The following is a 25,621-nucleotide window of genomic DNA, read 5'->3' as shown; positions in this document are numbered from 1 at the left end:
CGTAAAGAGCTCAAAACGTCAACCAGAGCGCTTGCTTACTTTCAGCCAATTGGGTCAAAGTAACAAGGGGCATTTGAACCGGGCCCTTGAGCGCAGGCTTGAGGTGCTTTCATGGCAATACATTACATGACATTACATTACATTACATTACGGTCATTTAGCAGACGCTTTTATCCAAAGCGACTTACAATTCAGTATCTATCTACACACCGTAGATGCAGCTATGGGAGCAATTTTGGGGTTAAGTGTCTTGCTCAAGGACACTTTGACAATACCTCATTCTGATTGGCTGTCTTACATTTTAAGTAGCAGCTCAAAGGGCAAATTAAAACGTGTTCACACCAGGTTAATGGTGTGATTGGTTAAAACGTTGAGAGGGTGGTTGAACTGTTTTATCGCGATGAACTTGAGATAAAATGAGCTTTATGTAGTAAAAAAAGTGTTATCTTCTTTTTGCCTTACACACAATGAAAAGGTGAGTCATGATTTACTGTTGTGATGTGATGATTATAGTGTAGCAACCCATTTCCTCCACAATGTATCAGGACAAGGCTTTCCTCCTTGTCAGGTTTTGGCACCTCCAGGTGTCCTGGGTCGCATCAATAAGCTGCCAAAATATTGGAGCAAGTCGAGCATGAAGGGGGACCACGCGTCCTCTGAGTGGCCATTGGAAGTACCCAGAGTACCACTATTGGGGAAGTGAAGAAAATGCATGGGGGGGAGGGGGGGCAACCATAGAGTGTATATAAAGGGGCAACATTTAGTGCACGTGGGACCCGCAGTTTCTGTCTACAATCCTGCACCCACACAAGAACCAAACGTGGTAAATCTACGTGTAATAGGACAAACATCTTCTATGTTTGCTATTTCAATTAATTAATTAAATCAGACTAACATACACCGTGGTCTCGCGCAGACTACCTCGCTTTCGAATGCAGCGCACGTGCACGAGCGGTCTGTGTGTGTGCGCGCGGTCCGGGAGCGCGCCTGTGGAGGCGGTCCGGTTGCTGCCTCAGTTTTTTCTGTAATCGCTTCTCTGCCGCTGCCTACCTCCAGTTAAATAGCTAGGACACGGGAGCGAGCAGACGGCCGTGTGAGGATATTACTTTTTTTTTCCGGTTACCGTGGGATTATTACGACGCGGAATTGCAGCATCGACGGCCAGCCGCCAGGTAATGTCGACACACGCCTTTAGTCGCCCCTCGTAGATACGCGAAAAGTAAGTAAATGTCCCGTGAAAAGTGTCGGTTTTTTTCCAGTGAAGACGGTGGAGGAGGAGGAGGAGGAGGAAAGAGAGGGGGGAGGTGGTGGTGGTGGTGGTGGATGTGTGGGACGAGCCTCCCTTTGTGCCGAGGCAGGGTCACCGCACTCCAACGCACAATGTGGACACTCCACAAACGACGAGGATCCCCGCATATCCCCGCATATACACCGCCCCCCCCCTCCTTTGCCGCTCCGCTCCACCGGCCCTGAACCGTCCTCCCATCAGCCCCGCGCCGCCGTCGGCTGTTTCGGACTGAGTCCGACAGAAGAAACGCCTTCTTCTATGCGTATTTTCAATGACTTTAAAACAACAGAGGCCTGTTCAGCTTCTTTTTTTTTTATTTAAATGACCCCCCCTCGTCGGTAACGTTAATGTAACACCCCCCCCTCCTCCCCACCGGCCTTGTAACGTTAGCTACGGTCGCTGTTTGTCGGACGGCTCGGTTTGACCCCCATATTGTGCTTTTCATCCCCACAAATGTTGACCTACCCGGTTTGACCGAGGCATTTTAAAGTGATGTCCGATAAAACACAGGCATCTTAACTTGTCCCCGGTGATATTTTTTGGGGTCTTTATAACGTCTCCGTGTCGACCCCCCCCCCCCCCCCCCCCCGCCTCCGGCATCTCCAACGGCTACTGAGCGCGTGTACATTTTAGCCGTTGGTGTCCCTATCAGTACCGCGAAAACGCCCCCCCAGGGAAGGCGAGCTGTCCGCCGCTTTCGTGCCACCTCGTCGTTCGGATTAACTTCCCCACATTTTCACGTATAGCTTGTACCGGTCTGGTTGTTTACACGGTAACAACATATGTATGTTAGCCGTGTCTTTGTCGTGTGTTAAAGGAGGTTGGAGGGGGGGGGGGGCATGAATTCATGCTCGGTCTTCACGGATGGTCTCCTCATTTTCAAGTGTCCTCTCTGATCCGTCACCGATGAGACGTGTGTGTGTGTGTGTGTGTGTGTGTGTGTGTGTGTGTGTGTTACTTTCCGATTAAATCAGCCCCCCCCAAGGCTATAAAGAGCTTTTATATCCATGTATTTGCTCACACTGTTGACCTCAAACCACAATAGTCTGCAGTATTTGTTTAAAGAAAGGGGAGAAGCAATAAGCTCTGTTTTTATAAATCTAGGCCAGTAAATCTACTCACATAAAGTCCTCCAAACAATTAGCGAGTTTTATATATATATATATAACCCTTAATAGATCATTAGGGGACAGGCTTATTATTATATTCATTTCAACAAAGGACCCATGCGTCTGTAATTCACTGTAGGCTTTGACAAATGTCTTTATGTCGCTTTAACTCTCATCCACGTCCAGCTGTACGGCAGCGTTAATTAAACCGATCTTAGCCATGGTTCCCCCCTCAAAAGCTACCCAGTCTGCTGAGGAAATTCCACATTATAACATCTTTATTGCCTCTCTCTGCGAGTGGGAATCTGCTTACCCCCCCCCCCCCCTTCCGTGCTCACAGGTCGTGTGGTGTGCCGTTACTCTTTTCAGGGCCCACGATGTCCAGCAGCGAAGTGCAGAGACCGGACGACAGCCCCAGCACCAGTGGGGGCAGCTCGGATATCGAACAAAGGGAATCGGTACCCACCGAACATGAGCGAGAGCAAGCGCAGCCCAAAAAGAAGGAGACCAAGATCTCGAGTAAAACCGCCGCTAAACTTTCGACTAGTGCCAAGAGGTAAGAAGAAAGGAGGAAAAGAACAAAAAGAAGCTGGCTCTAGAGAGCGGGTTGTTTGTTTAAGTAAAAGGCCTCTCCCCTGGCCCCCGAGGGTGTGAAAGTTATAAAATAAAGACTATAGTCCCACAGGCATTGTCATCTCAAACATCCACGCTATTCAGTGCGACACTGAACCCGCAGAAAGCAGCTCGTTGATGTCGTTGGAAAGAGATGTTCCCATTCCAGCCTGTTTCGTTTGAATAGCTCTCTCCTACACCTCCGACGCTTACCTCCACTCGTCTTAGCACTTACCCCCCCCCCCCCCTCCCAAAACAGACAGGAGAAGACAGGGTTATTATGCAACCGGCTGAGCAAAAGAGTTGTCTGAGGCCAGCTCGAGTCTTTCTCATAATAGCGACCGATGTTTCCGACATCCCCCCCCCCCCCCTTCTCCAGGAGGGCCTTTGGCACGGAGAGGCGTCGCTGTCGCCTGAAGTGTTTTATGTTAACGGCGGCTCAGCAGCGGCGTCTGCACTCCGCTGCCCTTCACCGTCTGAATCATCATCATCATCATCATCGGTTTATCTGTGAATTCTCACAGTGTTCACCCTCGTGCCCGGTGCTCCTTTTTTATTCATTTTGTTTGTGCACCACAGACACTAAAACGTGCATGTTTTACATTCTATTTATGCTTCATACGGACAGCAAATGAAGTCACAACTTGCGTGGTGATGTTTAGAATACATGAGATGCCGTGTCGCTGGGATTAAAAGCAACATTTACCTCCTCACGGGATCCAAACACTGACTTGGTTGCATGCGCTGAATCGTCCGTTCCTTTCAGCCGTTATCGTCCTCTGGAGATCTTCCCTCCCCGGCATTCGATTTTTAACGATAACCATCCTTCTCTTCCAGGATTCAGAAAGAGCTCGCAGAAATAACACTAGACCCACCTCCAAACTGCAGGTAAGAAGATCTTTTCACAGCATTTCCTCCAATGACTCGTGCGTACAGATGTTCCAGCTGCGGTGGATGTGGCGGAGACGGGCTTCTGTCGGGGCTTCTTGTGTCTAGAAAAAGGAAATTCCACGCTGCAGTGCACTCTCTTTTGTCTCCACTCCTGTAATGCTGTTGTTTGTGTTTTGTTTGAGATGGTAATCTCAGGTGAATTAGAGAGACTGTAGCCTATTCTGGCGTTGTTGTTGTTGTTGTTGTTGTTGTTGTTGTTGTTGCTGCTGCTACATAATGCATGCTGTTGAAAGCGCAGCCTGTTAGATCACAGTATTATGGTTGCTCTGAAATGGTGGAAAATGAGCAGCAGTGTGACTTTAAAAAGCCGTTTCGATTCTCGTGTGGTGTGTGTGTGTGTGTGTGTGTGTGTGTGTGTGTGTGTGTGTGTGTGTGTGTGTGTGTGTGTGTGTGTGTGTGTGTGTGTGTGTGTGTGTGTGTGTGTGTGTGTGTGTGTCCCCCGCTCTGCTGGGGATTTACCACAGACAATGGTTATTGTGTGCTGCTGCCGCGGCTCGCAGCGCTTTGAGGAAGAGATACGGTCTCGGGCGAGCGGCACAGCACATGTGCATCAGTCTCTCTTGTGACGTGACTAAAAGGCAAACACACAAAGTGACTCTGTCATTGATTATTAGCTGTTTTTAACAATTATCCCCTGAACCAGCACACCGCTGCCAAATAAAACTAGTGTTGGTAATGTTGAGAAACCAGCAGAGAGACAGAAAAAGCCCCCACCCCCCCCCCCCCACAGTGTTGCCGACTCTTTTTCAATGACAGTAGCCAGCAGCTCTAGCTCTAAACGTAGCGAGAAAGTCGGCAACACTGACAGCCAATCACTTCAGGCCTCTAAAGCCACTCCCCCAAAGCTACCACCATGAACGTGAACGAAGCACAAGGCTGTTGTTGGTTCTCACAGCTGTTCTCAGACTCGGGCGTACAGACGGGGAGGCCGTGCATTTGATTTATCGATCACCGTGTTGCTCCAATGAGACAAATATCACTTAAAATGCTTCTGAAGAACATGACCAACACTCGCTTTAATAAGAAGAAGAAATGGAGGCAAGATTGTGGATGCTTTGCGGGGGAGATGCTGATTTTGGATCGGCGGTCACCTGCTTAAAGTGATTAAGGGAAACGTGTTTTGTATGAGTCATCTGGCAATTTGGAATGACTTCACCCTGGACGGCCGTGTTTATTGCCTGAATTAATCCCCCCCGCTGGGTCTCATCAGAAGCCCACCGTCATTAACGATAAACATTGAGCTAACCTTTTCATTCCAGCTCACGGCCCTGTTTTTTTTTTTGTTATTGTACTGCGGGCTAAAGAGATGTTGTTTTCCTCGAGGACTCTAATCTATTTCAATACATCACCCCCCCCCCCTCTTCCTCCCACCCCCCAAAAAACTAGGTTGGCTCACATAGAGGATTTAGCTGGAGGACACGAGTAAGTCATTTGAAAGTAAAATAATCGCTAGCGGAAATTTCACAGTCGCCGTCTTAGTGGGGAACTAGTTGCCTGGGAAACAATTAAGCTTCTTCAAGATAATCCTTTTCTGTGTGTGTGTGTGTGTGTGTGTGTGTGTGTGTGTGTGTGTGTGTGTGTGTGTGTGTGTTCCCTTTCATGCCCTCCAAAATGATACCAAAATCTAATAATGTGTTTTCTGTGATGCACCCAAATAGATTAGCCCTCTGTTAACAATGACAGGGGAGGAGGAGGAAGAGGAAGAGGAGGAGGGGGGTGCGTCAAACATTCAATTTCCCACGCAAACGATCGCAGCCCCATTTACGCTCTCGCATGAAGGGGTTCGCGGTGTCGTCATTTGTACGCCGCTTGCTCACGGCCAGGTGAGCCTGAAAGGTTATTCCTGTCTTCCTCCCTGCGACAAATGGAGTCACAGACCCCCCCCCCCCCCCCCCCCCCCTTCACGAGGCAGACGGAGAGGAAGAGTCGTGTTAAAGAGATTCACTTCGGCACATCTCCGCAAACGCTGCGCTGGGATGAGGGGGGGGGGGGGGGGGCTGAGGAGCCTCGCTGACTCTGCCGACACTTAGAGAATCTGGCGTCTTCGTCACGTTAAAATCCGAAGTCTGCTTGTACAGCCTCTTCAGGTGTGTGTGTGTGTGTGTGTGTGTGTGTGTGTGTGTGTGTGTGTGTGTGTGTGTGTGCGTGTGCGTGTGCGTGTGCGTGTGTGTTTGTCTTCACATAACGGAGAGCTCTGCTTTGTGTCGTTCGGTGAAGATGTGCGCTAGGAGCCAGAATTGACCGTTGGAACACCTTGGAAGTGTCGAGGATCTATTTTGGTGAAACATCTGTGGCGGGAGGTTTCCCCTTTCCGATAAGTCTAATAAGACGCCGTTTTAATATCACAAACCGCCGTTACAGTAATGAGTCTTTTTCTACTTTTTAGTGCTTTGTCACAACTTGGGGGAAAAAAACACACAAGTATTTAGAATGTGTCTTTATCTCACTCTTAGCGTCGCGGCGGCTCACTCGTCACCTCGGCAGGTAGTCGTGCGTCAAAACCAAACGGCGGCGTGTTGACGCCCGAGAGGATTTGACACGGCAATTATTCTCACTGTCAAGTATTTACACTTCCAAGTATATTGTACAGGCGGCTTGTGCTTTTATCTGAAAGGATCACTGTGTGTGTGTGTGTGTGTGTGTGTGTGTGTGTGTGTGTGTGTTTTTGTTTTTTATATAATGCAGTAATATTACTGAGAATACATGTTGGATTAGATGAGCTGAAAGAGAAACATGACAGGTTCAGCGGTGTTGCTGAATGTCCTCTGTCATGAAAATAGACAGACTCTTTTCTTCTTTTTTTTCCAGTACATCCTTCTTCGGAAAAGTTGTGCACTGAATGCCTGACATCCTGAAATTAGGGATGCAAACTGACAATTATCTCCACAATTGATTTGATCTGCTGTTTCCTCAAGCACAAAGCGACGTCCTGTCAGCGCCGGTTACGTCCGAGCAACTGTCAAAAAAAAACAACAACCCCAAAAGATATTAAACACAATGATACGAAACACAGAAAAGCAGATGATCCTCACATTTTCAGAAGTTGAAATCAATGAATTTTTGGGCATTTTTCTCCTGGATTAAATGACTAAAACGATTATGAGAATAGTTGAGTTTGATCTTTCGCTGAAGTGTTCAAAATACTCGGTCAGTCCAGGACCACAGGGAACACTGCTGGTGATTCTTAAACGGCCTTATCTCGCATTTCCGCCTGAATCACATTCCACGTCTGATAAATACATACTCCTCTCTGCCTCTCGGTTCATATTCCCATACTTATCTCCTCCAGCTTGTGCTTCTGGCTGCCGCTGTTCTACGACGGCAATAGTTGCATTTGTTATTGCGGCGCTGCGACTCTTGTGACTTGTTACTATTTCTTCCTTGTGCTGTTGATCCAGCGCTTCAAGCACACATCCAAACAAAGAGCCCTTTTTGACGTGGTTGAAACAGCAGCTACTGGTGTTTTGTACCTCTTGGTTCCGGACCGCTGTGCTGTTTGATGTGTTTATCTTCTTCTCACAGATGGCCAAAACAGATACTTTCGTTACAGCCACAGTGGAGTGACGGCAGAACAATGTTCAGCCATCTGAAACATAATGGTACATGTCAGGTTTCGGTGTCAAACCATCCGGATTCAAAGATTCCCCTCTTCTTCTTCTTCTTCTTCTTCTTCTTTTTTAAGCTGCCATTGTTCGGCAATCACAGCAGAATAATCCGTCTGCAGACGACGCAGAGACACCGATTTCTCATCCCGAGGCGGCTCAACTAGATTAAGTGCAACGCAGCCACGACCCATGATGCATTTTGGGTAACAAGTTCACCCCCCACCCTCCCCCCTCCCCTTCCTCTGTCAAGATTGTCACAAGTCGTTCTGGGAAATGGAGGAAGCCGCTAACTGAAGTGGAAGTGGATAAGGTTGCCGGAGAGTCGAAAGTAATTTACAAAACTTAATTACAGAGTAGCTCCTGTAATGCTTTGGACATTACAGACGGAGACCGCTTTAACAGAATATACATTAATACACTGGATCTTTATTTAAGACATCGCTCCATAAGCTGGATTTCTGAGCGTAACAACTTTCACTGGATGACAGATTTAAAAAAAAAAAAGAAAAATACGGACTCGGTGTGCAAAGGCCTCTGCTGTTGTAAGCGACAAAAATAGCACCGTGGTTCTCGCTGGTGAGCGTCAACTTCTGCCAGTCGGGATGAGTCACAGGCAGATATTAGCAGCTGTAGATCGCTGGCTCATTAAACCGCCGTTGGCTCCGTGAGGTGGTTGTCGTCTCTGACTGACTCTTTAATGTCTCCGCTGGACTCTTCTTGAGTCTTGCTTCGGGGGGGGGGGGGGGGGGGGGGGGTTTCACTGTAATGCATCAGCATTGTTCTGGTCCTGCAATGTAGAGCGAGTTAAGTTCTTATATTAAGATATCTCACACTGTATGTGGCTGTTAAGCTATAAATGGAAATATGGAGGGGGGGTTAAGCAAACTCTTTGTAATGTCTGCCTCTTTTGATTAGAGCTTCAGCTGACCTCAAATGTCGCTCCTTTTTTTTTTTTTTTTTTAGCACAGCTGCAATGTATGGCCGGTCCCCTTTGGAACAAACAGGCTTCTCTGGTCCCCGAATGTTCCTGGTGTGATGTAATGCCCCCGTGATGACATCATGCGAAGCTGCAGGGAACGGCCTTTTTCTCGAAACACACACACACACACACACACACACACACAGCTGGTTGCCACGACGCACGCTAAAGCCATGACATGAATATGTATCTCCATTATCACGAGGCTCTCTTCGTCGTAGCTTCTGACCTCTTCATTCTGGGATGGTCTTGGTGTCTGTGACGGCTGCCTGTTAGTTTGTGCCAGGCCTCTGGGGGATTCTGTGCCAGCATCATTTTTCACAGCTTCACCATTAAGCACAGCGGGGGGGTGGGGGGGTAATCAATATTCATGAGGGGGGGCGGAGGGATGAGGACCGGAGGCAAGGGGAGGAGGAGGGGGAGGAGCTGCAGGGATACCTCCCGGTTGTTGTGCGTTCATGTTTCCGTGTTGGATTTTTTTTTTTTTTTGCAATGTGACTCAATTCAAAACGAGAAACAAGCAAACGCTTCTTTTTTTTTTGTCTTTTTTGACGACGGCTTCGTTTGACCTCAGAGGAATCGACCCTAATCGATGTCTCGTTCCATAATCGGCGCCTTTTTATAAATATTGATGAGTTCTATGCAGCCATCTGTGTCCGACGCTGGCTTGTTCCTGACCTTTCAGCGAAGGTCTTGTTCATCGCTCTGCAGGAAAGCTAAAGAGCTTCGCGAAGACGACCGCTTCAGAAGCGCTTTGTTCACCGAGCAGAATAAATAAAAAAAACGGACTCTTCTTGGGAGACATCCGCGCCCGAAGCAGATCAGAACATTTGCGTCGGCACGGAGACTGAGGACGTTGGGTCAAAAATCAACCGTCGATGAAATGCTTCTGAGATAAAGAACGAGCAAATACCAAACGGACACGTGGTTTTGTTGAGTTGTCGCGAATGCGGAAGCAAAGAGCGACTATGGAAGTTTAAAAAGCAAGTACAACCAAAGTGAATCGCTACTTCTTCCTTATCGATTGATCAAATATTCACTTTGTTTATACAAAGTCAGGAAAAATAGTGACAAATGTCTGCTGTGATTGATGTCGTGTTGACGCGACTGAGCAAGCCTGAGCCTGTTTATGTGGACGTGTTAATATATACATTTAGTATATATACCGTAAATTCCGGTATATAAGCCGCTACTTTTTTTCACACGCTTTGAGACTGCGGCTTTTACGACGATGCGGCTAATTGATGAATTTTCACAGGCTAACTAGCTTCCCGCCGCCGAACACATTGAACCTCGTCATATCAGACCAGGGAAATTACCGAACAGGTCACAGTGGACCAATGAAACTGTTTCGGCAAAACTCACTCGCACTTAGTTCTTCAGATCACCCATTTTGCGCTTCGTGCGCGCCCCCTCGTCATGGATAAAGACACGGAGAAATGCATATGATGCGGCTTTCAAGTTAAAAGCCATCCGTCTGGCGGTCGAAGAAGGAAGTAGAGCTGCTGCACGTACGCTCGGCATCAGTGAATCGACGCCGAGAAAATGTGTGTGACGAAGTGATTACATACCTTCAGGCTGTTCAGTTGCGATACTGAAGAAGACAACTTTAGTACTGTTAAAAGCACTGTTCTGAAGAAGAAGAAAAAAGCATTTGCGGTATGTATGTAGTTTCAACGGGGACATATATATAGGTGCGCTCTATAGTCCGGAATTTACGGTGTATAAACGACTAAACTTACCACACAATCAAGTGTGCTGCTTATGGGGGGGGGGGGGACTAAAGGCCCTTAGTTTGCAGTAATGAACAGGAAATAAACAGTTTGAAGATCTTATCACATTTACAGGACATGTATTATATCTTAGGAGCAGAAGGACATTACAGTACAGATGGACGGCACCAGACCGGGTTCTGCTGGTTTGTTCTCTTACCTATGAAACGTCTGACACGACATCGTTTCCATCCCGAGCAAAAAAAAACAACCCCCGAGCTCCTTCCTCGTTTCTCTTCTCCTCACACATAAGAAATAAACGTGCTCCTGCAGAGCGACGGTAGCGTACGCCGGTTTCATTCATCCTCTAATGTTTTCCACCGCGGCACTTTGTTTGACAGCGAAAAACGCGGCCCGCCATGATTCACGCGTGTCATTTGAATTCTCAATGTCCTCGTTTGCGAGTTTTTTTTTCTTTTTTTCTGGCAAACACTTGTCCAGAATGTTACGAATGGGTTCCACGGTGGACACTTCGTTTTTTTTTGTTTTTTTTAAAGACAGCAGTTTGGCTGATGGGTAATCTGACACGAAAGCAAACAGAGGAATCTTTTTTTGGCGAGCGAGGGAGCCTGACGGATGTCCCCCCTGAAGCTACAGATCAGAGCTCCTGCCAAGACGCTTTAAAGTGTCTTAATGATATTTGCAGGCCGAGGGGGACGAACTGTTAACGCTCATCTGGTTGCAGATGGAGAAAGTGAATAATAACCAGCGGATAACGTCTCTTAGGAATGTTCTTTTCTCCGCGCTGATTCGTTTAACCCGTCCTCCACCTGCTAACCTGAGAGCCGGCGCGGCGTCGAGGGGAATAGAAACCGACCAATCGGACTCGGCTTGTTTCCGATCGCTGACCTTTTCGGTAATAAGTCCGTTCCCTCAGCCGCCCAGAGTGCTCTAGTGGAGGGCGGCTGAAGAGGGTCTCTAATTATGGCTGAAGAGGCTTCGGCGCAGGCCTGTGAAATTAAAAAAATATCAGCATCGTACTCTCGACCAAATTAGTTTCTAAATTGCAAGAGGCTGCAGTTTCGTCTCTGAGGCAAATTTTTTGTTGTTTCCTTTCCTGAAGCGGTGTTCCTGTGAATCCCTGGACTGCTGCAGCGATTTGCACGTCAGCACAAATTCCACCTCGTTTTATTCATGCAAAAGCAAATGTTTATAATCACCCCTCGAAGAAGACACACACACACACACACACACACACACACTCTCTTTTGCTCTAATGTTCAGAGATTGTTTAGAAGAGGCTACTATCCGCATCAATTGTGATTAATATCTCAGACCGTGTGCACCTCAAAACGTTTTTATTTTCTGCCAAATTGCGCAACTTCGCTCGGAGGGTCACGAGGTCCTCATTAATGGAACAAGAGCTTTTTTATTTTCCTCCACGTCGCCGTGTCATCCCCCCACCCCACCCCGAGCACACGCTACAGCGACGCTCTGTTGGATAAGTGATATTTCTTATGACTCATGATGCCGTTTCCTTTCATGCAAAGCCTGTGTGTGTGTGTGTGTTTTTGTTATTGTACAGATATATTCCCTGCATTATTCATCTTTAGCCAGAGGCAAACATTTGCGCTGCATCAGACGCCGGCTGCTGCTGCTGCTGCTGCTGCTGCGCACAGCGGCTCAGATGCGGGGAAGAAAAAAAAGAAAGAAGGAAAAGAAGAGAAAAAAAATGCTTACCGCAGCAAAAAAAACCCAACTCTCTGCCGTACCTCAAGACGCATCGGGCTGAATTCAAACGGAAGGCTGGGGAAAATAAACAGATCCCCTGCTTCACTTACAGCTCAGTTAATGTGACTCTAAAGCCTCGGCGGGGACAAACTTCCTGAGTGAAAGGCCGGTTCTTCAACCCCTCTCTTTAGAAGTCCACTTCCTCAATCCAACACCGGCTGCGGTTTAGATTGATGCAAGGTTTCCCTCCTGTGAGAATAACCCCCCCCCCCCGTGTTGTTGCTGGATAGACCGTCCGGTCAGTAATTGCATATTTCATTGGACACATGAACAATAAAAGGCTTGATTAAAAAACAAACCATGTCATTTGAGACAATGAAGACAAGAGCACAGAGGAAGGAGGTGTCACCTCGGACCGTTGAGCTGCACAGTAATTGGTCTTGGGGCTCTTTCACGGTCGGGGGGGTGGAGGGGGGGGTGGAGATTGCTTCATTAAAGTTCCTCTTCTGATAACAGCAGCAGCCACGCTGATAGAAAAGAAGGTCTTAACTGAACGACGGTGCCATTAGGAGGGGGGAAAAAACGGCCGCGGGGGGAAACGAGCCGGAGCGGCGAATAATGCAGATAATGGCTTTTATTTGTGCGCAGCGGTATTCACAAGCTCCAAAAAAACACACACACACACCGATTCACATTCAATTACTGGTTTCTGCACTTCTATTTACCTGCTCCTGTAAACAGCTCGCCGTGTGACTCGCTGTCTGGTGTTTTCACCGGGAACATTTGCTGTTCTGACCTTCTTTTCTTTCTTTTTTTACGTTGTCGCGTTGAAGCGATATTCCATCGATCTGATCTTTTTTGAATGCAACCCCGTCTTGGTGTATCAAACGAACCCCCCCCTCTTTAGGCTTGAAAGGCGGCCGTTAAAACAGCGTTTCACAGAACGGCTGTGGGCAGAATGGATTCACGTCGGCAGCGATGAATCCCTACAGGCATCGGGTTTTATGCAGCAACGTCAATCCACGTGCTCCTTATGCTCAAACACGGTGACATTTTCCACGAGGTGCATCCGTTACAGCGGCTGACATTTTCCACTTGAGCTAAATAAAACCAATATCGGCATCGGCTGCAAAGCGTGGGCGGCAAAATCACTTTGTGACCGCTTTATAAGAGACATCTCACCAACGCCACCAGAACCCCTCGCGAGCCTACAGGTTAGACGCTTAGTTTGACACAACCGGACAATTGGCTAAAAAGAGATTAGCATCGTCTGCATATTCTTGACCTGTGGACGATGACGCCTGCTGTGAATCGTCGGTAGCTCCTGCGTACGGTCTCGCACTAACAAGGCTGGTCTCTGAGGTCTCACCAGTGGACCGTGGAGCGGTTTCATTAAAAGAACCTCACACACAAGTAGAACACACAACTAACATAGACGTGAAAAAGGACAAAGTCGGAAGAACACAACAAAGCCTCGGGGCACATTTCTAAATGGAAGTGTCTGTTAGACTCGTTTACTATCTTCACATGACTTGTTTGTTCCCGCTAGGTTTGGCATTCTTTAACAGTGGTTGCTTCCAGTTTTTCACTTTGTAAGAGTTTATTCTGGTTTGTCGTCGCAGCGTCCAAAATGTACTTTCATATCTCTCTTTTTTCTTTACCTGCCCCGTCAATGTGATCAGAGTAGATTGATTGATGCGTTCCCCATGTGAGTGGTACGGTCCTATCTCATGACTACATCGCTTTCATCAACTTAACCCGAGCTCTGATGTCTGTGGGAATTGGCTCTGGGTGACAAGATAAGAGTTGGCGATAGATTAGCCCACGAGATAAAGGTTATCTTTTTTTTCTTTCTTTTTTTTTTCCTGCATTGGCACCAATCTGCCGATCGCCCTGTCTATGAAATGAGGCTCTGAGGATGATTAAATGGGCACCCTGGTCTCACATACCGCACTGTATCGCGGGGGAGGAAAGGTCATTCAATATATATGGAAATGATTACCGCCGTCTTTATTACGGGGGGTTGGGGGGGGGGGGGGGTCACAGCTCGGATAGTTTTCTGGAACAGGGAATGAAAGAAGTGGTAAAAGTGTTCCTTTATGTTTGAAGAAGAAGCCGTTTTCTTAATCCTCCTCCTCCTCTGAAAGCCGCCTCGCTCCGATCTTTCTCAGCCTCTGTGTGCGCCGGAGAGTCTCTGTCGAGGCGAAAACCGCCGAGCCGGGTCAGCGTGGGACGCAAATTACTCCCTCGCCGCTTCCACAAACACAACACTGCTCTACCACTGAGTCGTGGTGCTTGATGCTACGTTTAGTGAAAGACTGCGCCAAACATATAATCACGTTTCACTTTCATCAGCTTTGAGATGATTTATCTCCATTAGTCACTGATTTTTGTTGAGCTTTCACATTTTAAATCAGCAGATTAAATAAACGTCCGTGATGCGCTGCGCCCCTGCTAATGTACTGTGAAGACCTCCTTCACAGAGACTCCTGGAAGCAAAATAACATTGTAAGAAAACCTTTCACCCTCACTTTAAATCAACGGAGCACCGCTTTCAAGTTGTGCTACATTCCTGCTCATTAACACGCTATTGCCTCAAAATCAGGCTTAAATCACGGGTTCCTCTACACATGAGTTTAGTCCTTTTTGTGTTGCCCGTCTGCTCTGCGGTATATTGCTCTTCTACTCTGGTGGGAATCTCCAGAGGCCCCACGATATATCATGGCAATACTCAAGTCACAATACGCAGTGTTTTCGTGATTAACTGTGCCGCCCTAGTGAAGGATCAGGACTGTTGTTTCTATTGTAAATAAATACTCACGGGATGATTGAACGTAAAGAACGCTGCTCCGTTACGGAGGGAAGCAGCCCAGCTGTCTAAAGTGGGTTCCTTCACGGACACCCGCGCGCCGACGGGTCCCGGACCCCTGAAACTAATGACCCAAATACCCAGTGAATCAAGGCATTTGGCTGACGGTGCGCACTGCAGAAGTAGCGCTACTTACACAGAGAGAGAGAGACGAGTGTTATTGCAGCCTCCAAAAAACGAAAGCCCAGAAGCAGCACTTTTACGCCGGTTCAGGTCACGCGTTTGCGCCGAGCGGATCTGTCAGAGAGAGAGAGAGAGAGAGAGAGAGAGAGAGAGAGAGAGAGAGAGAGAGAGAGAGAGAGAGAGAGAGAGAGAGAGAGAGAGAGAAAAGACTTGTTTTTGTTTAGATCACTGTGTGTTTGTTCTTCTTAACGCCTCCATTGACTTTGATTCAGTGAGGAGACGCACCGCTGGAGAAATGCCGGCGTGAGGTCGCCCTTGCCGAATTAAAATTCATACAACGCCTCGATTACCCAATGATCGCTGCGAATTGGATACGTCGGTTGCAGAGCGGCGTATCCTGCGTCGCTATTAACCAGGGTCAAGGAGTCATCGGCTACTTAACCGGCGCCATTAAGCGTGCGTTAATTAACGCCTGGCGAGCGTCAAACGCTCCCTCTGATGCTGCGGATTGAGTCGAATCCCAAAGCCTGTCAGACACTGAAAGAGCTGCAACAAAGCGCCGCAGGAACGCCCGAGTAGGTGGGGGGGGGGGGGGGGGGGGGGGGGGCGTCTCCGAGCAACCACCGGCGGCGGCATGCGCATTCTGCTATTGACTTAGCCTTTATCCACGGCCCCTTGTGCGGTTGTCAGATCCCCCGACAGCGCTCTCGCCTCCTGAGCGGGGGGATCTCCGCCATGACCGCTCGTCTCTTATCTCTTCCACCGCGTCCGAGCTATTATCACGGCCATCATCGGCCTTTTTGAGGGAAGTGAGCATCTGCTTTTTTTTTTTTATTGGATGAAGTTTAGAAATAGGAATAGTCGTCGGCCTCTTTCAGCGCGGTCGTCAAGGAGGCTTGTGAATAGCTGTGGCGGTAAAGGAAGTTGTTAACTTGAGCGCAGAAGGTGGGGGGAAGATTACCTTGGGCGAGGAAAACTAGGCTTTTCTATGAGGGTTTTCTGTCAGCAGCACAGGAAACGTATGAAGTCATGTTTGAAGAGCTGGAGAAGAGCTGGAGGTTCAGTTGATGTTTCTATCAGGATCACGACAAGCAGGACTTGACATGAACCAGTTTGTGCGACACGTCGCCCGACTACAGCTGAGGTGTTTATAGCTCTTCTGAACGGCCTGAGACAATCTTTCCTCCAAGGCAATTTTTGTGAAGAATGGAATGAAGAGAGTTTAATCTCTGCCTACTTTCTGGCCTCCACACACCTGGTCTGGTCGAAGCGTCGTCTTAGCATTCGGACCGAAAACCCGCGAGCGGCTGCTGTTGGTGTAGGCGTGTTGCTTCAGGTACAGGTGAGACGTGAAAGATCATCCAGGAAGACCAGTTTAATAAGGATCAACTTTATTACACCAGGTGAAGTCAATGAGGAAGTGCCTTACACCTGCATTCTCTCTAGTGTCCAGCAGGGGGCGACTCCTCTGGTTGTATAGAAGTCTAGTCTAAAATGACTCTACTTCTCTCTTGATTTATTCCCTCAGTAAACATTGTAAACATGAGTTTATGGTCTCAATCTCTAGTTTACAGTCTTCTTCAATACAGCATGATGTTCATTTAGTACATTATGCTCCATTTAGAGTCAAACAGACCATAAAGCAGGGTGTGCTTTAGGGCGGGGCTTACTGTGATTGACAGGTCGCTGCCACATTGTTGTCCTGTCTGGGAGTTAAATCCTTTCACTGTGTGTTTTCAGTTCATGAAACATTTTGGTCGCCTAAAAAAAAAGTCATAACTCAGCGTTCAGGTGTACTTAGCTCCGCCCTCTCGTGTCACTTCTGGTGGCAAAAATGTGGGTATTTGTGACCACATGAAAAGTAGTCCCATCTACGGCTCTTTCTTAGCCACCAGATCTAAGGAGGACCATTTGCATTCATCTGCAGAGGGGCAATAAATAAAGAGCAGATTAATCAATTAGTCAAAGAACTTCTGTTACCTACTCGAATGTCTTCAGTCAAGTGAGTCATTTATTGAACACATTTGTTTTGGCAACCTGACAGCCTCCTGTCAAAACTCATCCCATCCGAGGCATGATGGAAATATTGAATCCCTCCGCTCCAATTGAACTTCACTTAAGTACAACGGGAGAATGTAGGAACAGCTGAACACGACCACCAATGAACTGCGGTTCTCCCCTCACTTTATATTGTTATGACAGGCTTTCCCAGCACAAGTAACTGTTGGCTATCGGATGTCAACATCTGCCTCTGGGAGCCTATGAATCCTTGTATATCGGGGTCATTTCCTGCAGTCGGTTCAGATAGCGCTCTCTCTGTCCGACCACAGATGTTCGTTTGAAGAGAGAGAGAGAGAGAGAGAGAGAGAGAGAGACAAATGAACCCAACGTTGTTTGATGTTCTTTAACGCCGGTTCTTGACAGCGAGCACCCCTCCATGTTTCTGGTGCCAGTTCTCAACGACTGCAGTTTAAGTAGTAGGTTTACGAAGAGGAGTTCTCCGCATGCGTCTCCTTCTCGTGGACCAACACTGGCCCCGGCACGCTCCCCTTTACATTCTTTGCTTTTATTATACTTTCACAAAATATAAAAAGATTTCTCTTTGTGCCCGAAACAACACGGTGTCCAGATTGGCGACGTCGCTGTCGACGTTGAAAAATAATTCCCCAGAGAAGCGGTGATGATAATCAGCTCATTAAAGAAGGCTTAATAGAGGGGCAGCGTGTGTGAAAGAGTGGCAAAGTAGATTACTTTGAATAGGCATGTGTTGATGCTGAAGGAGGCAAGGAAACGTCTCTGTTTTCTGCTTAAGGAGAACGATCCGTTTCTCCAAGGATGCGCTTGATGCCAGACTTTTAACAGTTTGAGGTTGTTGCACAGGAAATCTCTGAGATTATTGGTTTAAGTCTGAATAAAAGTGAACGGTGATGCAACAGCCTTGAGTGAAAGCAAAAGCCTGTGTGTGTGTGTGTGTGTGTGTGTGTGTGTGTGTGTGTGTGTGTGTGTGTGTGTGTGTGTGCGTGCGTGCGTGCGTTGGGCTGTTTGCGTGCACACATGTGCCAGTAAACTAAAGGCTTGGCGTTAAACACCATCCCAGGTAATTACATGAAACCGGAGGGATTGTTCGCCGTCCCGGGCTTTGTGATCTGGACATTGTCCCCGGTCTCCTCCTGGCTCCGTGCCAGCTCCGGGTCTTACCACAAACAACAGTGGGGGAGGGGGGAAGGCAGCCCTTAATATGGAAATAGCATTAATTACTGGGCCTAAACAACAGATGTGACCCTCGGCATTAAATACTCATCTCGCGAATGAAGACGGGCCGGAATATGAAATCATGCTGCGTCGCTTGGCCTCTAAATATTCTACTAATGTTGTACTTACTACTCCCAATAGCAGGTAATCTAATCTTCCAATCAACATTTTGAAAGATAATCTAAATCCTACTAAAATCACCCTGAACTGAAAACCCCTCAAACCCCCACGGCTTCGGCATTTCCCCCAAATCTCCGTCATTAACTTGTCAGAAGCCGGCGTTCACCCCCCTGCCCCTCCACCCCCAACCCCCACCCCCTGCCCCCCAAATCTCCGTCAGCCCGCTGGCGGTTTGTAACACCAGGCTGTCGAGTCCAACGCGCCGATTTAACATATTAACACGTCTTTTGTTTCAATTTCTGCAGCGCCGGCCCCAAAGGAGACAACATCTACGAGTGGAGGTCGACCATCCTGGGACCCCCGGGCTCCGTGTACGAGGGGGGCGTCTTCTTCCTGGACATCGCCTTCACCCCCGACTACCCCTTCAAACCCCCCAAGGTCGGCAGCCAGCAGACGCGACTGCTACGTTATTTTTAATGTTTTGAGTGAGCGGACACAAGCGTCGACTTCCTGCACAGAGCAACAGGAAGAGTGTGGAGGAAATATCTGGGTCATTACATGAGTTAAAGAGATCACACACACACACACACACACACACACACACACACACACACACACACACACACACACACACACTGTATGAGCGCACATTTTCTTCCATAATACAAACATAATTTGCGGCCCTTTCATATTCAAAGATATTCATAATTGTGGACGGGTTTGCTGACACTACCAGATGTCACACACTCTTCTGATGTGAACACGAGTGTTGTCAGCACAGACTCTCCTCATCTTACTTCTCATAGAGCCCGGTCTGACAGCGTGTGTTTACTGGTTGAAGATGAAGTCGTGACTCGGGGCTTTCTGTTCATTTACCGGTTCACACACCTGTTCACTAAATCGTGTAAGTTCTGGTCCAGGCATGAACAGACATCTCTTTCAAACGATCACACAAAGAAGCCTCGATACCAGTTGTAAAAATGGGTGAGAGAGAGCATTCAAAACTAAACGACAACGAAACCTTTTCATTTGTTCCATCGTTATCGTCACAGACGTACGTCTCTCAGTCCCTCAGTCACTCAGGCAGTTCAGATGTCATGTACGGCCCCGTACCGGTCCACGACCCCGTACCGGTCCACGACCCCGTACCGGTCCACGGCCCCGTACCGGTCCACGACCCCGTACCGGTCCACGGCCCCGTACCGGTCACAACCGATGTCGTGGTGGTATTTTTTTTCTTGTGCACTCTTTTGCAGCTCGATTTGAACTTTTTCTTTTGTGAGGAATCGTCGTGATCTTGAGCTCTAATCCCGACCCGTCCGTCTGCTGGTTCTGTGTCCTCTGAGCGCTTTAAGGGCGTTGAGTGGACCCCCCCCCCTCTCTCTCTCTGTTATGGAAACCCTTCCCCGTGCTCGCTCGCCCTCTCCTCTCGCTCTTTGTGCTGGGTAACCACCAGCTCTGTGTTTGACAGCAGACTCAAACAAATCCACAGGCTCCGGCCCAGCTTTCTGTTGCCAGAGGGACTTGAGTGTTTCCGCCCCCCACCCCCACCCCCACCCCCCCACCCTCTCCAATACCTCCTATCCCTCCGACACACTGTGAACTGCAGCCAAACCCCTCCACACACACACACACACACACACCAAACCCTTCGGCCTGTAGCTGCCACGCACTCCCTCGCTACAGAAACGCTCCAGTGAAGCTCAGTTGCCGAATGCTCTCAGACCTCAGGCTCGGTAGCTTTAGATCCACAATCCGACTCTCATTTTATTTTATTTTAACTCAGAAACAAGCGCTGACAAGTTCACCAGGTGGATGCGTCTCTGCTTCTGAACTCGGGCCAGGAGAGGAGCTCTGGATCTGCGGAGGCGGAGCGGTCGGTTATTTATAACGTCCTGCCCATGTGTGATTTTTTTTTTTTTTTTTTTTTTTGGGAATGCCAAGGCTCATTAGAGGTTTTCTCTGGTGGGTCAGGAGGGCCAGATGTTGGTGATTGGAGCAGCGGGGGGGGGGGGGGCAAAACAGTGGTGTCATGTGTCAGAACCGAGCAGATGTCAAGCTCAACGTCTGAGCCGGGACGGACTGCAGGAACAGAGGAAGGTCGTTTTTTGAGAGGGGGGGGGCACAGTTTGAGCATAAATTCCTAAATTCATTCATTTAACACTAGACTGGTTGATCATCATTACCGCTGTAAAGGAATGAATCAACACTCGGGTCCAATATTCAAAACGGTCGTTGTGGTTTTACACCATGCTGCCCTCTGTTGGTGTGATTTATTAAGACTATCATGAGGATTGGTGGATACCAGATGCTGTTTGTGAGCCATAAAATATATATCTATTTTTTAATGTGTGCTGCATATTTGTGGCTACATGCACCAGAGACAAATGGTGTGAACTGTCCCTCGATGGAGCGATCCCATCACTCCGGTACTGATCCATAGAACGTGAAATAAGAGAGGCGAGAGGCACCACAGCAGCCTTCGCCCGTCCTCCGTCTCTCGCCTGTTATTACTGCGTTATAACGAGCTCCTCATCCTCACGCACCAAATCCTCTTCCTTCACTCGATCCACGGCGAACGTGTTTGAGATGTTATCAGATCTGAACTCTCCGTGTTCGTCCCGATGTTACGTAACAGGAGTGTTCTCAAACATCTGTAGAGCCGTGGTTTCCCCACTGTTATGCAATTAATTAAAGCCCATTTTATTTTCCTGTTTTCATTATCGGCAAAATTCATCGTGTTAAAATGGAAACATCCTTCTATTTTAGTTGTTGTTTATTGGAATATAATTATTTGTAAATAATTAATGCAGCGCAGGCTTCTCTCTCCTCTTTAAAGCAAACGGTTCCCGTTTTTTGTTTTGTTGCAAAGTCCGATTTTCTGTCTCTAAACTTCCACGCCGTCCTCAGGTCACCTTCCGTACGAGGATCTATCACTGCAACATCAACAGTCAGGGGGTGATCTGTCTGGACATCCTGAAGGACAACTGGAGCCCCGCGCTCACCATCTCCAAGGTGCTGCTGTCCATCTGCTCCCTGCTCACAGACTGTAACCCAGGTGAGGCTCTGCAGCGTCTGCTTGATGCTTTTTTTTTTTTATTTTATTGTGAAGTCTGTCGTAGTTCTGTGAACGCGTCTTACTCAAAGGGCCTAATAACAGTGCAGTAATAAGCGCCGCGACCCACGACCAATTCAAACCCCCTCGTTGTCGCTCGGCGACGGATCGTTGGCACGCTGTAAATAATAAAACCACATGTCCACAGCAGAGACGGGATCCACAATAAGTGTTTAATGAAAAAATGAATATGAGCAACGATAGTGACGATTTGTCCTTGGCTTGAGAACAAACTGTCGTGCACTCGTGCATGCTGGGAAATGAGTTTACAAAGCAGCGAGAATACATGGGTCAGTGGCTCCACCTCTTTTTTAACAGATGAACATCTTGTGAGAAGTGTTGACTACGGGGGAACGATCCTCTTCAGACGCTTTCATTGTTGCTGCTCTCCGCAGTCCTTCGCTGCTGCTGCTGCTGCTGCTGCCGATTGGGTTGTCTTTGCCCGTTTAATATGATTTACCGGTTATTGATACAGCTGAATTTGAGACGGTGTAATCAAGTCTACTTGAAGGTCAACCACACCATAATAAAATGAATGCTGCCCCCCCCCTCCTCAGGCAAAACTCTTTATAGTTTGCAACCAGCGTGAGTCTGGGAGATGGCTTAACAGTCTGGAATGAAATAGAATTGCATTTATATCAATCATGGTGAGTGTGGAGGGAAATCACTCAACTGTAGTTCAGTTTGTTTTTTTTCTAACCTGACATAACTACTATAAACTGTACATTTAAAGAAGCTTCCCGTGTTCTGATATGTACTACAGTAACTATGTTGACTGTCGCCAGGGGCGATCGTCCCGCCAAGCTGAGGTGATTTATTGACGCTTCGTGATTTTAAATATCCTCTCTCTGCCTTTTTCTACCCTTTTTGTTCAGCCGACCCTCTGGTGGGAAGCATCGCCACACAGTACCTGACCAACAGAACGGAGCATGACAGAATAGCCAAGCAATGGACGAAGAGATACGCCACATAGACCACCGACCGTCTCCTCCTGCACCTCCCTCACCCGCCACTGTACCTCTCTCTACCTCTCTCTCTCTCTCTCTCACCCTTAAGGCCTTCACACAACGGGGGGGGCGGGACCAACAAACGGCACGAGAACGCGATACTCGCTATCAAAACGAATTAGTTGCAAGACTTGAAGTAAAAGGTTCTAATAGATTCACGCTGGCAGAGGATCAACTACCAGGATCCTGATCACTGATCCTATTGATCATTGATCCTATTGATCATTGATCCTACTCATCATTGATCATTGATCCTACTGATCATTGATCCTATTGATCATTGATCCTACTCATCACTGATCCTATCGATCATTGATCCTATTGATCATTGATCATTGATCCTACTCATCACTGATCCTATCGATCATTGATCCTATTGATCATTGATCATTGATCCTACTCATCATTGATCCTATTGATCATTGATCCTATTGATCATTGATCCTACTCATCATTGATCCTATTGATCATTGATCACTGATCCTACTGATCATTGATCATTGATCCTATCGATCATTGATCCTATTGATCATTGATCCTATCGATCATTGATCCTATCGATCATTGATCACTGATCCTACTGATCATTGATCACTGATCCTACTGATCATTGATCCTACTGATCATTGATCACTGATCCTACTGATCATTGATCCTACTGATCATTGATCACTGATCCTATTGATCATTGATCCTATCGATCATTGATCACTGATCCTACTGATCATTGATCCTACTGATCATTGATCATTGATCCTACTGATCATTGATCCTACTGATCATTGATCATTGATCCTACTGATCATTGATCCTACTGATCATTGATCACTGATCCTACTGATCATTGATCCTACTGATCACTGATCCTACTGATCATTGATCCTACTGATCATTGATCATTGATCCTACTGATCATTGATCACTGATCCTACTGATCATTGATCCTACTGATCATTGATCATTGATCACTGATCCTACTGATCATTGATCCTACTGATCATTGATCATTGATCCTACTGATCATTGATCATTGATCCTACTGATCATTGATCCTACCGTCTGTCTGAGGTGAACTGTTGCGTAGCCTAAACTGCTGTAAGCTGTCTTTTTGAGTTTCCTTTGAGTGAATTTGAGTTCCCTCTGGTAAAAAAACAAGTACAGTGTACTGGGGGGTTTTATTGTGAAAGGTAAGAACGGAAGGAGTGGATCTGGTCTGCCTTTTGTCAAGGTTGAAGGGAGTAATAAAGTTTTCCTTGTCTTGAATCAGACTATGGAGCCTCTGCGTTGTTGTTTTTATGAATAACTCGACCCGTTCTGCACAACCTCAATGGTTGGTCAATTTGCGTTGCGAAAGCTCGGAACACCTCGTCTCGTTCCGGGGGGGAAAAAAATCCGGACTCTTTTTTGCCGTTATAATATTTGTGTGAAAGTACTCAATAACTGTTTGGGAAAAAATAGATTTACGTGCGAATTAATCGCACAAAAAAAAAATCCCCGTCCCCAGTGTGTTAAGGCCTTTAGTCTGTCAAAGCACACTCACTAAGTGCAACAGTAAACCTGCCCTCCTATCACCTTCCTCCTCCTCCTTTATCTACCTTTTCTGTGTTAGAAAAAAAAAAAAAAAAATCAATGAAGTCAAAAAAATGTCCTTTTGTTCCTTGTTGACTTGAAAGCTTCTTTTTTATACAAAGAGTAGATTGGGATTTTTATTTTCCAATATCTGAATGTTGGAAGTATTGTATTGGAGAAAAAAAAAACACACAAAAAAAACAACACAGAATATTATAAATATCATACGCATTGTCCTCCAGCTATACAGTATGTATTCTCATTTTTTTCTTAGTGGCACCTGGAACAAACATGCAGAATATTATGCTTTGACTTTTGTTTTCCTCGTTTTTGTTTTGGTTGTTTTTTTTTGTATTTTGTCATCGATATGTTATCTGCATGGAACAGGAAGGTTTTTGCGTCAATGGATCCTTCATGCTTTTTAACTTCCTCTGATTTTGTTTGTACTGTATGTATTTTTTCAAAGGCTTTTGAGGCAGACCACAAAAGTATAGGTCTGCCTGTGAAAGAGGCAGGACTTGTATATTTACTGGCTACCCGCCACCTCTTGCAATTGCAGAGTGGTTTGTTGTGCACTTGTATTACTGAAGCACCCAATAAAACACACTGTGGTCGGCTTGTGAGAAAAAAAAAAAACAAAAAAAAAAAACTGCTCGGCTCTCGTCTGGGATTTTGTGTTTGACTGCAGCGTCAAATATTTACTCATCGTCGCTCACTGATCTTCACACACACACACACACACACACACACACACACACACACACACACACGCCTGATTGTTAAACTTTACAGTCTGAAACATCGGCTCATTTACAATAAAGGTTTGCTTTTATCAGATATCTGCTTCAGTTGGGTGTGGCTCATTATGACTCCGGCCCTATCTTTTATTACCTCTATGAAGGAGGTGTGATGTTGTCTGCAGGATGTCAAGGAAAAGCATCAACAGATTCTCCATGAAAGTCGTCTCTTTTTGGAGGACTGGCAGACTTCAAATACAGACCGGGCACTTTCCCAGTGGGAGCTAACATTAGCGGAGTACGTTAGCACGTCATTAACTAGCGTTGGCGCTTCTGTGCTGCTTTTGCTTTTTTAATGACCGTAACAGAATGAAGAGCCACCCGGCTGTACAGGAACAATGTTGTTCCTTCATTTTATTATCTTCGGTGTCGATCTGTAAACTTTATCTTTATCTTTATAACCTGTTTTTAATCAGTTTGACATCCTAAATATATCCTTCAATATCGCTGAAGTCACTTTTTCTGTTCTTCCAAAAGTTAAATGATATTTAATTCAGGGAGCGCAGTCAGTGACAGTGTGGTTGTTTGTATCTCAACACCTATCGGATGGATTGATGCCACATTCAGTGCAGATATTCATCTTCCTCTCATCGTGAATTATAGTTACGGTTCATCACCCTTATTCAAAATGTACATTTCTCCAACACTTTATGATGAAACACCAGCTGAACTAATGACTTTCCCATCGGCCTCTGCTGTTCTTGACGTGTTTCGTGCTAATCACCAAATGTTAGCAATGCTGCACAAACATCACAGCGGCTGAACGTCAGCATGTCAGCATT

General features: G+C 46.9%; 1 protein-coding gene across 2 annotated transcripts; it reads left to right on the top strand.

The window, feature by feature from the left end:
* Positions 1–1,013: 1,013 nt before the first annotated feature.
* Positions 1,014–24,884, top strand: LOC137869503 (ubiquitin-conjugating enzyme E2 E2). 2 transcript variants are annotated; one of them, XM_068706914.1, is made up of 6 exons: positions 1,014–1,172; positions 2,738–2,953; positions 3,847–3,897; positions 18,657–18,789; positions 21,262–21,409; positions 22,342–24,884. In XM_068706914.1, the coding sequence occupies exons 2-6, from the start codon at positions 2,775–2,777 to the stop codon at positions 22,437–22,439; spliced, it is 609 nt and encodes a 202-aa protein (XP_068563015.1). In that variant the 5' UTR covers positions 1,014–1,172; positions 2,738–2,774; the 3' UTR covers positions 22,440–24,884. The 2 variants fall into 2 exon arrangements, with proteins under 2 accessions (XP_068563015.1, XP_068563014.1); XM_068706913.1 differs by having other exon boundaries at positions 1,015–1,172; positions 2,767–2,953.
* Positions 24,885–25,621: the final 737 nt, after the last annotated feature.

The sequence above is a fragment of the Cebidichthys violaceus genome, unplaced genomic scaffold (genome assembly GCF_023349555.1).
Source record: "Cebidichthys violaceus isolate CVI_PGR_0920_01 unplaced genomic scaffold, fCebVio1.0.p SCAF_123, whole genome shotgun sequence".
NCBI classification, from domain to species: Eukaryota; Metazoa; Chordata; class Actinopteri; order Perciformes; family Stichaeidae; genus Cebidichthys; species Cebidichthys violaceus.
This window is presented reverse-complemented; position numbering and strand designations above follow the sequence as displayed.